This window comes from Gymnoscopelus braueri (genome assembly GCF_963280865.1).
Source record: "Gymnoscopelus braueri genome assembly, chromosome: 22".
Lineage (NCBI taxonomy): Eukaryota > Metazoa > Chordata > Actinopteri > Myctophiformes > Myctophidae > Gymnoscopelus > Gymnoscopelus braueri.
Window position 1 is genome coordinate 31624531 of NC_137624.1, and position 14678 is coordinate 31639208.

At 42.8% G+C, this 14678-nt stretch overlaps 1 protein-coding gene across 5 annotated transcripts in view; it reads right to left on the reverse strand.

Moving 5' to 3' along the window:
- Positions 1-878: 878 nt before the first annotated feature.
- The window catches only part of xpo7 (exportin 7), a 45079-nt gene continuing 31279 nt past the window's right edge, over positions 879-14678 (reverse strand). For 3 of the 5 annotated variants that reach the window (XM_080419827.1, XM_080419824.1, XM_080419825.1), the window contains exons 20-28: positions 14137-14225; positions 11665-11772; positions 11017-11099; positions 10012-10226; positions 8229-8367; positions 7332-7489; positions 4997-5095; positions 3800-3942; positions 879-3489 (exon numbers count right to left, since the gene is read on the reverse strand). In XM_080419827.1, the coding sequence (XP_080275953.1) occupies positions 3396-3489; positions 3800-3942; positions 4997-5095; positions 7332-7489; positions 8229-8367; positions 10012-10226; positions 11017-11099; positions 11665-11772; positions 14137-14225 (1128 nt within the window). In that variant the 3' untranslated portion in view covers positions 879-3395. The remainder of the gene's footprint in view (positions 3490-3799; positions 3943-4996; positions 5096-7331; positions 7490-8228; positions 8368-10011; positions 10227-11016; positions 11100-11664; positions 11773-14136; positions 14226-14678) is intronic. The other 2 variants (XM_080419828.1, XM_080419826.1) reach the window with 1 other exon arrangement.

Consider the following 14678-nt stretch of genomic DNA (forward strand, 5'->3'; position numbering starts at 1 on the left):
TGCTCTAGTGCTTCATTTCCATTTTGCAATGAAGCACAACTACTACATCTGCTATTTATTTTTGCAAAGTTTTAAAACGTTTAAGTAGGACTTAACCCCATGAGCCCTAGCTTACAATGTTCAAGTTAGATAAAAAATAGATCAACCTTTATTCCCTGTACAGTTGGTGTACAGGGAATAAAGGAGGGGGGCTTAATATAGACCCCTGGGCGACTCCGGCCACCAAATATATTGATGGCTAAACTTATATCTAGACTTGGACTGGACCCGAGTCGTCTCTGTACTTGGACCGCTTTTTTTGTCCGTCTACAAAAAGAAGCATGTCGCATTGTGCCATTTTCTTTGGCCAATGTTCTCCCCAGAATATGGATGCTGTGGTTCAAATGGTTTTAACAGAATCCTGTAGTGGGAGAAACCAAATTCAATACATCAGTGTTAATGCTGCTGATACAATGCAATCCTCAGCTGTTTTTGCACATCTCATGGAGTAAAGCAAAGTACATTCTCATGACTGAAAATGTAATGACCAGTTGAGAAGAAAAACACATTCTGAGACCATTCATGTTCATGGAAGATGCTTCTAAATCTAAGCTTGTATTCTATTGCTCGTTTGACCACTTCAAATACTTTTATCTCAAAATAACTAATAACTAACTAACCAAAAATAGCCGATCTAGAAGCTCACAACACGTCGTGCTGCGACGTGTTGTGAGATCTGCTATTTTCGGTGTGCGTCATGCTTTCATAGGTGTGCTGGCTTCTATGGAATCCAAATGACTGAAATCAGTTGTGGCGACTAAGAACTTCATAATCCATGATCTACAAGCTTCAGAAAGTGTTTTAGCTTTTATCGTATGAAATGAGACAATGACAAAGTGTACAAACCAACGAGGTTTATTTGCAGTCACAATGCTTACACTATAAGTAGCAGACATCCAAACAAGTCCAACAGCTATTCACTCTATGTACCCAAAACATTCACATCAGGGACACAAACAAACCAAAAAAAAAAATTAAGAAACTCAAAATGAACATCCATGAGTGCTGGCATGGTTAATGAGCTAGTCGTCACACAAACAGTTAGCAGCAACATCGTAGAAGAGGAACAACAAAGTTGCTAGTTATACTCCCGTCCCCGTTTTTCTTTCTTTATACTGTTCTGTATTCCCGGGCCGTTAGGATTCGACGCCATATGTTTCTTAAGTTTCATTTAAAATCGGTAAATTCCTTCAGGTGAGCTCTGACGACGTGAACCGGCGTTCCAGCTTAAAAGCCCCGTTTCACACTTCCCGTCGCACGGCGGCCGAATATAGCAGACCTACAAAGCTCACTCATGTATCGCGAATGCGACGCACCGTGAGCTTGTAGGTCTACTATTTTCGTCGTGCGACGGAGCATAAACGTAGGCATTTAGTTCCTAGGCGGGGGAGCCGCCTAGAACTTCCGGCTGGTTTGGGCCCCCAAAAAACACCATCAGAGGTTCTAAGCAGTCAGTCACAGCACCATGGGACACTGCACACACTCAGTCACCAGGCAGCAGAGAGCCATTTTGTTTCCCTTCACCACACACACACACACACACACACACACACACACACACACAGTTATCATACTCGCACACAAGAGGACTCCACTGCAGGACCCTTAGTTCTAAAGAACGCGGTCGGTTCCATAAACTGGGGTCCCCAGCGATCCAAGAGAGGAGTGTAAACAAAATGGTGGAAACTGCCACCTGGCCTACCAGAGGGTAAAATGGAGCTATTACCATATTGCTTGCACATCAATCAGACTGCTAAAAAAAGGGGATAACAAGCAAGTGTGTGTTTCTGTATGCACATTAGACCTAGTAGAGAGGGGGCACGGTCGGGGTCTTGTGTGGTAGTAATGATTGCTTCGGAGGGAAAAAAAAGGGGGCCGAAGAGCCTGTGACACAAAGTCAGCGAGTTGCGCCCCCCCCCCCTCCTGGCCGGACCGGGCCGCCATGCCGCCGGCAGTCGTAAGAAGGGAAGTGGCTATTTACATCAACTCCAACCCAGAGGCCGAGAAAAATGTACAACGTGGGTGGTGCTCTGAATCTGAATCCTTCACCTCCTCAAGTTAGTGTAGGTCTCTCCTCCTCACCCCAACTCCCCCCTCCCAGCCTAGAGGTCTTTACACACCGGAGGGGGTATCTTTTTTTTTTAATTCGCCCCGAGATATCTATTTTTTTTTCAACTGTTTGTGTCATGAGTACAATCACACAGGATAGTCATTACGTGGTGATAAAGCGACACATTTCTTTTTTATTCGGAAAGAGGTCGATTTCTCACAAATAAAGGCATCAGCTATAATTGTTTGACGCGAATACATTCGCACTTTAGACGCGTTTCATAATAGTTTATTCTTCATCACCACCGGTGTGTAAAGACCGTATAAGGCCTGGTTTATGTTTAGTTGCGTGCTGGCGTTGTGCACTGAATATAGCCAATCTACAACCTCAAAACCTTTTTTAGATTGTTATATATTGGGTGCGTGCACCCAAGCATAAACCAGGCATACGTAATAAGCACTCTATTATCCACGACTACTCCATAACTCAGTCGGCGCACTCTCTCTCTTTCTCTCTCTCGTTCGTTCGTTCGTTGGTGTCTCCAGCTCCCCCTAGCTGTGAAAAGCTTGCTTCCCACATTTAAAGACAGCTGCACTAAACTCACTACACTGTAAAAAGCTCAGTCACACATTTTTCTGGTGATTTTTCTTTTAAATTCAATCATCATCATCATCATTATTATTATAAACATTGTTCAAAATGTTATGAAAAAAAATTTACACTTGTGTGTTTTTGTTTTCTCTATACAAGGCAGGCAGAAGCAGGTTACTATGTTTAAACCCCACCCCCCAACCCCCCAACCCCCGTTCCATTCCATTCCGGAGCCCCCCCTCGCATCGTCTTCCGGTCCGTGGTTTCCCTCTTTCCAGAGTGCGTAGAAGTTGTGTGTCAACCCACCCACCCCCTCCCCGTATATATTTATATATGTTTATATCAAAAAGGTGGGGGGGTGGGGCTGGGGGTGGGGGGCAGAATCAGGGAATGAATTGGTGCAACATAAAAGAGGTGATGCCAGATGGTTCGTTTTGATTATTTAAATCGATATCGCCCCCATGTGGCCGCTGTTGCCCATGCAGCAGCTATAATAATAGTACTCTGGGGGGGTTTAAGAAAGGAGGAGGCTCTCTCCCCGGGCATCCTGGCCCGAGGGGGGTTGAGGAGGGGGGGTGAGGCGATGAAGCCAGGGGTTGTGGAGGGGGCGGCGGCGGGGCGGGGAGGAGGAGGAGCGGTGGAGGTAGGAGGGAGGAGGAGCAGGAGGAGGAGGAGTAGGAGGAAGGGAGTAAGACTGCGGAGGAGGTGTGGAATGTCAGCTCATCATGTCGTTGCTGTTGACGCCGTATGTGGAGTTCTTCATGCTGTCGTTGACCTCCCTCCTGAACACAGACAGGTTCTGGGTGAACCTGCACACACGCACACACACACACACACACGCACACAGTTTGACACGTCATGTTAGGGCTGGGCAATTAACAAAACTGATATTTATAGTATCAATATTATACTGCCTTAATCTTGCTTAATCTTTTTTTTAAAAACATTGTTTAAACGTAACGTCAAAATTAGTCGCACACATCCCTAAGGTGCCATGTCAATTGAGAGTGGCCTTTTGATATGGCAGCGCCAATCTGACGTGTATTCCTCTACCCAGCGCTTCAGTGCTCTCGACGATATATCGAAAATTTACAGTGTGTTTGTGTGTGTGTCACTGACCTGTCCCGGTTCTTGGTTAGCAGGTTGCGTTCTATTCCCTCCATGAGATTCTCAAAGCATAAGTGCATAGCTTGCTGCTTCTCCGGAGGCTGGCTGTTCACAATGCTGTTCCTCAGGTCGGCAAAGTACTGCAGGACGCACAACAGTAGAAAGGCATAGATGCACTGTAAATATGCTCATCACAAGACACAGTCGTTCCTATAAGATCATTCACATTGGTAAGCACATCTATTTGTGGCCTGGGGTGTGATTTCTGACTCTGACCTTTCTGGAACAAACTGCAGGTCTGCTGCCACTCTTATTTATTTTAGAAACCTTTCTGTTTGCCACTGCCTTTGATTGAGTTATTATTCCTTTTCCCTCTTTTATGCACCGTAATTGTATTTGTTATTTTCACTTCCTTTGTTTTATTGTATTGTCATTCTATAGAGCACCGAAGTCCTGACGTCACTCGTTCATCCCCAGGTTTGCGGAAGTAATTTCTCTATGGAGAATAACATTGGGTCATCTTAGAATCGTCTCATATAAGAATTGTGGTCCAAAAATAAACACCGCGTGTCGGCGTTATTGTCAGGGAGGAGGTTCTGTATCGTTTATGATAGTCAGTCACTCACAGTCTGTTTCTGGCGAAAATGTAACTAATTCGGCGGAAGTAACATTAGCGTTTTCTCACCGTCAGTTGATGCTTCATATCCATAAGAGTCAACCCGCCGGGGTCATGTGTTTATTTTTGGAACACAGTTCTTATTTGACGCGATATTCAATACGTCTATGGGATTCAGAACGGGGGTGGAAAACTGCAAACCAGGTAGACAAACAAAGGATGTGTAAATGACGTCAGACTTCGGCGGTCTATAACAGTTTCCTTTGCTTGTCGTTTTGTGTAAAGCACATTGAATTGCCTTGTTGTTGAAAAGTGCTGTACAAATAAAATTGCATGTAAAAACATGTCCCAAAACATGTCTAACATTGGTAAAACATAGTGCTGCGCAGCACGAGCTGCGTGGGTGCGGCCTAAATGTAAACAGGACGCCACGTGACCAAAAAAGAATAGATCTACAAGCTAATAAGACGTTGCACCGTGATACGTTGTTAGCTTGTAGATCTGTTCTTTTTGTCGCGTGAAACCTTTGCTGATTCTGCTCTGTTATTTGCTGCTTTTTACTGTGTTCTGTACAGCACTCTGCACTCTTTTACCTTCTCGTTGAGTAGGATGAGGCCTAACAAAGGTCTGGACATGGACCACTGGTTCCGGCAGTCCTCAAAGATGATGATGTTCAGAACTGTGGACAGCATCTGAAAAGAAAGCAACAGGCGCCGTTTGAAACTCAACCCTTTCAATCTGAAATTCTTGAGGAGCTACTTTCCACTTCAACCCTATAGTGTCCCTATTCTGGCCATGATGTCATAATAGGCCAACATTCGTAAAAAATAGGTGAATATTCGTCAAGAGATGGGGGGGGGGGGGGAATGTACCCCTATACTGCCCACTTGTGATGGCGCTAGAGGAAAAGCAGTATACATAAACTAAATGTAGCATATAATGATGGCATGAGACTGCTGCTTAATCCATAAATGCATTAGATTTCTTTGGCTATTTTTAAAAAATCGTGAAAATGTGTGCAAATCTCAGAATATATATATTTTAAAGCAAACATTTGTAAAACATTTTGTTTCAGGGACCCCCCCAGAAGCAAAGATTTGAGTTACAAATGTTCACTTTAAAAACATATATATTCAAAGATTTGCACACCTTTTCATGATTTCTTTTTTCAAAAATAGTAGCTCTACAAGCTTGTATCTGCTATTTTTGAATAGCCAAAGAAATGTAAAATGACAGAGATGCGTTCCTGGATTGAATGGGTTAAAGTGCCACGAATCGATGCAGCAGTGCAGGCCAAATGTTTGTCAGTATCGGTGTGCCCACCTGCTCGGCTGTGCTGTGGAACCCCATGTACAAATGTATGAGTGGGCTGTCTGATTCTGCCAACAGTGTCATTTCAACAACTGACAAACCCCTGCACTGAGTTCGGTCAGGTTTTATTCTAAATTATGGAACCATTGGCGTGTAAGCCTTTAAATAGAAAATAGGACTTTAACGGACTCTGTCCGCCCTCGTTTGTTTTTGTATTGTCCGTTATTGTTTTTTAATGTTGCTATGGACCATGTGTCTATAATAAAGTTTAATTGGTTGATTTATTGATTGATTAAGTGGAACTACAGCAGCATAGAGCCCTGGGAGACTCCCGTCAACGATGGATTAACGGTTGACGTTTTTGAAGCATCTTGTTGGGGACCTGGCTGATCTGAGGAAGAACACAAGCTTCCTAGAGATCTGAACATGAGAATCTAGCACAGCAAATAACAGCATGTCATGACAGATGCTCTCTCTCTATGTGAGGACGACTGATTTATCCTGTGTGCATCAATTGTGCAGTCACATCTACTGCAGCTCTGAGTCCAATTAGTTGGACTCAAGAGTAGGCATGTCACGATTTATCGTAAATCGATTCAAATCGATTCAAACTGGTGAGAATTTAAATAGATTTAATAAAAAATTATCGCGATGCAAACAGCCGAAAAAAAAGAAGAAAATACAGGATATTTGTTTCAGTCATTTGCTACTGTATTGAAAAGACGATAAGAGAAAACACAGTATTGTAAAAAAAAAAAACTGGATTTGCGAAAAATAAATAATTTAAAAAAAAAAACTTTTGGTGTTTAAAAAATCGTGAAAAATCGTATCGTGAACCTAGTATCGTGATGTGAATCGTATCGTGAGTTGAGTGAATCGCTACATGCCTACTCAAGAGGTATGACTGCTTCAACCAGCCACCCCCCTACCCAATGCGATGTGAGAGTGCGGCCTTCGCTGCCCTTCCGAGTTTTTTAGGGTGAAGATGGTGGATTAGCTTAAATAGTGTCTTCAAAACGGGTCTGTAGGAACCAAAGGGTGGCGTTAACAAACAGGCTCCCTTCGTCCATATAGTTTCTCTCTTCACAGTCTATGATGATCGTTTGTAGATCGGCTATTTGTGAGTGGTTCAAGTATAGTGGAGAAGTTAATTGGTTCTCAAAGTGGGGTCCGGGGATCCCCAGGGGTCCTTAAGGGAGTTCCAGGGGGTCCCCAGCTAAATGATAGATTAGGCACCAAATGGACCCTTATGGGTATGTAACTCTGAGAGTGTACAAATGGAACCAAGTAAAAATCGACCCCTAACGGGTCCATTTGGTTCCATTTGTACACTCTCAGAGTTAAATTTAACATAGATTTAGGAATATAAATTGGGGTCCAAGAGATAGAAATGCCATTATATGGGGGTTCGTAGCCGTAATGCATGTCAAACTGGGGGTCCTTGAAATTAAAATGGTTGAGAATCACTGCTAGAGCTGTAAAAATCTACTCTTATGGGGGTCCCTGGTATATCTTTTCAAATCTGCGGGGTCCGCGGGCTAATAAGTGTCAATTTGGGGGTCCTTGACATGAAAAAGTGTGAGAACCACTGGAGTAGGTTGTAGGAGACATCTCTACCTGCTGGATCATCTCGGGGTGCTGCTGCATGATGTGGAGGAAGCGGTCGTCCGACGCCATGGGAGCGGGCCGCTTCTTGGTGGAGCGGGAGAGCTGCTTGAACAGGTAGGTGACGATGTGGTCTAGACTGGAGCAGCACCCTGTGCACACCATCGTATCTACACACACACACACAGATTTGGATTACTATACTTGTGCGGACATCAACATTTTAAGACTTGACGTTTTGATTGCCATTTTTAACCGTAAGCCTAAAGCCCCCAAAAAAATGCAGATCTACTATATCTGCTATTTCTCGGCTGCACGACACCAGCTCGCAAGTACGTGTAAATCAGGTATATAACTCTACCTCTAATCCCTAAAGCTGACTTCTAAATGTCTAATCCTAAACCCAACCCGGATCTTTTTCTAATTGTAAATGTATCTGGTTTTCAACCATAAAACAACCATTTTTCTAGGTCCAGCTAAATGGTCCTCACAACCCATTTCTCAAATTTTACTATACTTATGGAGACATTTGGTCCTCACAACTGTAGTAATACAAACGCACGCTCAAATAATTGCGATTAGACGATTATGTCATAATTGTGCCTATTTGACATTGAAATGTTTGAGAACCACCCGTCGTCGTCCTGTACACAAAAGTAGAGCGGTGTGTAGGACTGTATAAACACTTTGTAAACGATAAAATAAACAAATAATTTACTTAAATACAGTGTGCAAAGAAATGACCGACATATTCAATAATTTCATGCTTTCAAAATAATGTTTGAAATTGTAAGAACATTTTAAAACAAGGAAACAAACGATTATGAGGTTTTACAAAAACTAAATGCAATCGTCTCAAATTATTGCGATGTGGCGATTATCATGTAATAATTGTGACAGATGTCTTACCCAGCGCGGTGAGCCCCTCTGATATGGAGGACAGGATGTACATGACCACATGAGGCTCCAGGCTGGCGATGAAGTTCATGTGGTCCTGAGTCAGCACTTCCAGCAGAGAGTAGAAGGACTGGCTGAGCTTCGGATAGTCCTGAGTCACAAACACACACATAAACATGAGTCAGCACTTCCAGCAGAGAGTAGCAGAGGCCTTCCTCAGAATCAACAAATGTTGATGCTGACTGAGGAAGGCCAAAAGGCCAAAACGTCAATCAAATAAATCACTGCATGTGGAGATAGAGTGTGCGACTTTTCCCCTCCTTTTTAAGATGTGTATATACTAGTAAGTCACTGTGGGGGATGGGCAGTCTAACAGTAAGATGTGTGTATACAGTACCGGTACGTCACTGTGGGGAAGGGTTAGTAACAGTGTTTATTACACGGCTTGGTTGAATACTTGATTCTGATTGGTCAATCGCTGAATTCAGCGGTGTGTCATTTCTGGATAATGACCGATGAGCTCTATAACAGACCACTGTCTAATCAAAGACTCAGAGCACCTGCTCATATTAACCTGCGCTGCTTGATTTTATGCTGTATCCAACATGACAGCCATGTAAACAAACGCTCCATGTCATTTACAACTAAACGTTGCTCTCAAGATTTTTTTTTTAAACATTTGAAGCGAGAAATAGACAATGCAGTAACCAAAAATGTATTTTATTCTATGTATTCTATGTATTAGGATGTATTTTTTAATAATGAACAGCTACCCGTCAATTATCCCTTGCGTATATGTCACAGGGTGAATGGAGAACCAGGTAGATTGAAGACAGAGCGCTCGTTTTTAGGCACGGGGCTTCGGGGCGAGGCGGGGCTTTTCGAGACAGGGTTTATTAGCGAGGCTCGCGAGGAGGAGAAGGAGGACGCGGCGCTGCGAGGCGGGGGTTTATTACGTGAGGCTGAGAAATAAACCGTCCTCCTTCTCCTCCTTCTCCTCCGAGGAGAAGGACGGTTTATTTCGCGAGGAGGAGCTCCTCCTCGCGAAATAAACCGTCCAGGAGAACGCGGAGAGGCGGGGCTTTGATGTGCCGACGTGGACCTGTCTTTTGTTGTTCCCCCCCACATAGCAACCAGGAAGCTACGCTAGGGGAACGCTGAACACGCGTGCACACGCACACGCTTGTCCACGACGGAGGCGCGCCGACTTAGTGGAGCTTGAGGCCGAGGAAGCGCGCCCTCGCGCCTCCGGGCGCGAGTGCCCGCGCTGACCGGCCGATGCTCTACTAGTCGACTCAGCGCCGTTTGAGTTGTAAACCGATAGGGACAGAATAGTTCTTTTCATGGATCACTGTATGTGTGTGTGTGTGTGTGTGTGTGTGTGTGTGTGTGTGTGTGTGTGTGTGTGTGTGTGTGTGTGTGTGTGTGTGTGTGTGTGTGTGTGTGTGTGTGTGTGTGTGTGTCAGGGAGAAAGTAAAACAAAAGCCAGAACACAATAAAAGTATCTTAACAGTCCTGCTTTCAATAAACCAAAAAAAGCATGAGCGCGCGTGTGTGTGCGTGTGCGTGTGCGTGTGTGTGTGTGTGTGTGACTGACTGTGTGTGTGTGGTCGCAGCCATATATGTTTGTGCACAAGCCTGGCTTGTGGCTCCCTCTAGTGTTGCTTCTACAGAATTGCTGGGTGGGTGGTAAAAACGAACGCGCCTTCTTCAATCTACCTGGTTCTCCATTCACCCTGTAACATATATACCAGTAAGTCACTGTGGGAGGGGTTAGTAAACAGTGTGTATATACCAGTAAGTCACTGTGGGGAATGGAGAGCAGCAGTTTGATGAAGGTCTGCAGGGCGTTGTCCAGAGCGTCGTCGCCGTACAGACGGAACACGCCGAAGTTGACGTAGTTGCCGCTCAGCACGGCCTTCAGCATGGCAAAGCACACACTCACTCCCTTCAGCTTCACCCCGTACACCTGGTCCTTTGGTACCTCCCCTAAGGTCAGGATACGGTTCCCTGTGCAGAGAGGAAGACAAGGACAGAACGAAGTGCGACATTGTTGAGTTAAGGGCCATTGACACAGAGCACTATAACTATAATAATATAGTTTTAAAAATCGTTCTAAGTCAAGTGGATGGCAGAGTTCACACCAACTATTTAAAAAAAAAGGTGAACAGTGTGAACGGCCCTTTATAGGGCGGGATTTTGCAGAGCTTTGCCATGAAGGTAGACAATGGAAAAACTATGGTGATATTTTGTCGTTGTTGGGAAGAAACCTTCCTTCTCCAGATTTCATTTTTTTAAATGTTTTTTTTCCCTCCATAAATGAACGCCCTGTTTTATACTTTGTCACATAACAGTGTCATGTAATGGTTGTGAAAATGGTAGAGCGGCAATTTTTGCTATTTTGGATTTTTGATCCCCGCCTACTAGTGATCATCTGATCCGTTTGTTAGTTACTGATCAAAACAAAACCAGTACAAACAAACCTACACCTACTGCTTTGGAAGCCACTCCTGATATCGTCCCAATATTAAGCACTGCTCTCAAGTCCTTGTGATGTTTCTGCAATGTTGTTATTTTTTCATCTTCAAATAGTTTCCACCCAGTCTCTGTGTTCTAGCCCCGACATTGAAGTTAGATGTCAGTATGCAGAGACCTCCGATCGTCTGGCTACGCGAGACTAATACAAATAACACGCCCAAGTTGTAAGTCTGTCTGAGGGTTTTATGAATATTCTACCACTGAAATTATTAACGAGAGAGAGAGAGAGAGAGAGAGGACAGTGGTTGAAGGTTAAACATACCGTAGGTGGTGATCATCTTGCTGGTTTCTCTGAACAGCAGGATGCCATTGGGTGAGGAGACATCAAACTGGAGCCTTTGGGATCTAGAAAAACAAAACAAAAAAAACAAAGACCAAAGATGTCTCACTTGTTGTATAATAAAGGATACATATGAACACTAGCATCCCTATTCTGGGCATGCCATAATAGACAAACATTCACCGAAAATGATCAGCAGATCTACAAGCTCACAAGCGGCTATTTTCGGCCAAGACAATTTGTAGAGGGGGGAAAAAAGGAAGGGACCAAGTATAGACCCCTGGGGGACCCTGGTCATAAAAGTATGTAATTGTTAAAGGGGGTGTAAGAGATATTTGATACTAATTTTATCCAATCATTAGAGAGAACTCATACAGGATTGCAGGATAAAGGAGTGAACATTTAAGTGATGAAACAGAAATTGTAACTGGACCACTATAAAATGTGAAGCTGATAACGTATCTTTGAGGGAGTTCTCTCTCCTGATCGGATAAAATTGGTACCCCAACCTGAAAATACATTTTCTGTTCACAAAAAGAGCTGGAGAGACCCATAACTGTAAAAAATGTTTTTCATTTAGAAAACTTGACGTCAAGTACACATACTACTGAATGGAGACAGATATGTTACCTGTTGTGAACGAGCTCAGCCATGAGCTTGAGGACAGGCGTGGTGCATGCTGGGTCGTGGTACCACAACTCTATGGCTCTCTGTAGGATGGGCATGTAGGCTGGATATCTGAGTGAAGCTGAGTGAAGGACATTTAAACCCTCTAACTTTACCCATTAAAGCATCTGTGTCATTTTAGATTTTAGTGTCACCATCATTTTAACCACTTTAATCATATTTCATACTTTGGCTATTCAAACAAATGCAGATATACAAGATCTGCTATTAAAAAAAAAAAAAAACATTTGTGCAAATCTTTTAAAAAAAAATCTCTCTCTCTAACAAAATATTTTGAAATTCATATAGGGGGTCCTTGCCATGAAAAGGTTTGAGCACCACTGATATAGAAACATAGGTTTTTCAGAAAACTGTTAACATTTAGAAGACATTTTGTAGAATCGGCCCCATACCAGGTCTTAATGGGTTAAAGAAACAGACTGAGTTTACAGTTGCAGACCGAGTTGCAACTGTACTTGGTCTGCTGTTGTTCACTCCTACATGGAATTTCATCACCAGAAATAGCACATCTACAAGCTCGCAACGTGCTGTGAGCTTGTAGATCAAATATTTCTGGTGACTGGTACAGGGGTTCAAGTGGTTAACACAGTCTCCTGACCACTGGCTTATAAACAACTATCAACCTGGTGTCTTTATTTTGGGAATGTTGTTAGATCTTCAAAAATAGTGAAAATAGCTACAAGCTACAAACTCACACCGTGTTGCAGACTCGCGGTGCAACGTGTTGTGAGCTTGTAGATTGGCTATTTTTTGCCATGTGACACTAACATACAACAAACTTTGGTTTAAGTGGGTAAGTGATTCTACTTCAGCGGCGCCATTTCACTTTTTAGATCAACTAAATTAAATTAGATGTTCACTGGAATCATAATCACGACCAACAATCAGCCCTACATTTCCAACTTACTGTATGATTATTACATAGTTGTAAAAATATTTGAAAATTACCACAATATCTATAGAAGAAAGAAAATTACTTATTGATAATTACCGCAATGAACACAAGACAAAATAATGTAGGCATTTAGCAGACGCTCTTATCCAGGGCGACTTAACGACAACAAGCAAGGTAAGCACACACATCAAATGCAGAGAGACAGTGTGGTGCCTCGGTAAACTAGGATCACGAGTAACCCAGTCTTAACAAATTACTATCAAAAATAATAATCCGAGGCCCGGACCGCTGGCGTAGCGGTCAGGCTACAGCGCGTTGCGGGTTCGAGTCTCGATCCCAATGGCCTTTTCTGCGTGTCACTCCCCATCTCTCTCTCCCCATTTCCTGTCAATCCTATCAATAAAGGCATAAAAGCCCCAAAAATGTATCTTTAAAAAAAATGATTATGTGCACATAATATGATATATATCCAAGTAATATTCCTTTGATGGTTTAGTATTGGGTGAACTCTTGTGTAGTTCAGTATTTTCATCTAAATTTAAAATGCTGCACCACACAGTGATATATCAGCTTTAAGTAGAGAAACACTGCCTTTCAGTGGAAACTAAATTAGTGTGAGGTTTTTAGAACGAAGTGTCCCTAATGCGTTTTAAATGGATATACAAGATTGGGGACAAACAGCACGCTGCCTTGTTGGAACTCTTCCCCTCAAAGAGGACAATGCAACGACTGTCCGTCTACTCTGGAGTTGGAAAGAGAGAAATAAAGACTTCTTTCTGTTTAAAAACGGATGTTAATGACAGTGTTATGAAGCTGTTGTCAAGCAGAGTGACAGGTTGACAAAGCAGTGCTTCTCAAAGTGGGGTCCCTTGAGGGGGTTTCCAGGGGGTCCCTTGAGGGGGGTTTCCAGGGGGTCCCCAGTATTCCAGCAAAATGAGTCAATATGGCATCAGAATCAGTTTGTTTTAACCTCTTTAACGTTATTTTCATGCTTCAGCAATTCAAAAGATGGCTGATTTACAAGTTCACAACGAGCCATATTTCTGAAACATTTGGGAAAATCTTAAGGAGAAATCTTGAATCATGTTTTACACAAACCTTCTCTTATGAACCTTGTCCCAGTGTTAAGTCTGACAGCAAATTTTGATTTAGTTTTAGTCTTTTGAAATAAAATTCCATTTCGTTTTAGTCACATTTTAGTCATCTGAAATGTTTTACCAAGATTTTACTCAGCTAAATCTACAGTTGATTCAGTAGACTAAAATGTATTTCGGCGGGCCTTGATGGCACCGTAATTCCTGATTTATACTTAGCTGTGTGCCGGAGCGTGACACCCATGCGCAAACAAGCATAAAATGACTCGTCTTAGTTTATATTACGTAGTTTTTATTAGTTGACAATTGTCAATATATTTAGTCTTTAGTTTTTATTTCGTTTCTTGTCAGTGAAAAAAAGGTGGCCGACGAACATTTTTCGTCACAGTTTTAGTGGACAAAATGATCACTGTTGTGAAAGGATACATCCAGTCAAAGAGCATCATGAAGCTGGTCTTAGCGTTGAAGGCAAAGGCAATGCCTCTCAGGTCCCGGACCAAACCCACCAGAGTCCTCTGCAATGACAGAGAGACACAGGAACACACACTGTTAGAGAGAAAGAGGCTGTGTGTGAATGTTGTCCTAATGAGCAACAAACCAATAAGTACACTAAAGCAAGCAACCACAAGAGACTGTGCTTTACAGTGATTATTAACCCATTCAAACCGGGATGGCATCTGTGTCATTTTAAGATTTCTTTGGCTATTCAAAAATAGCAGATATACAAGCTCATAGCTTGTAGATCTGCTATTTTATTTTTAAATCGTGAACATCTTTGAATATATGTTTTTTTAAAGCGAACATTTTTAACTCAAATCTTGCTTCTGGGGGGTCCCTGGAACTAAATATTTTGAGATGGGGGTCCGCGGCCAAATACATAATCTAAAAATGTTTTCTAAATCCTAACAATATGTTGCTATATCAGTGGTGCGCCAACTTTTCCATGTCAAGGACCCCCTGATATGTAT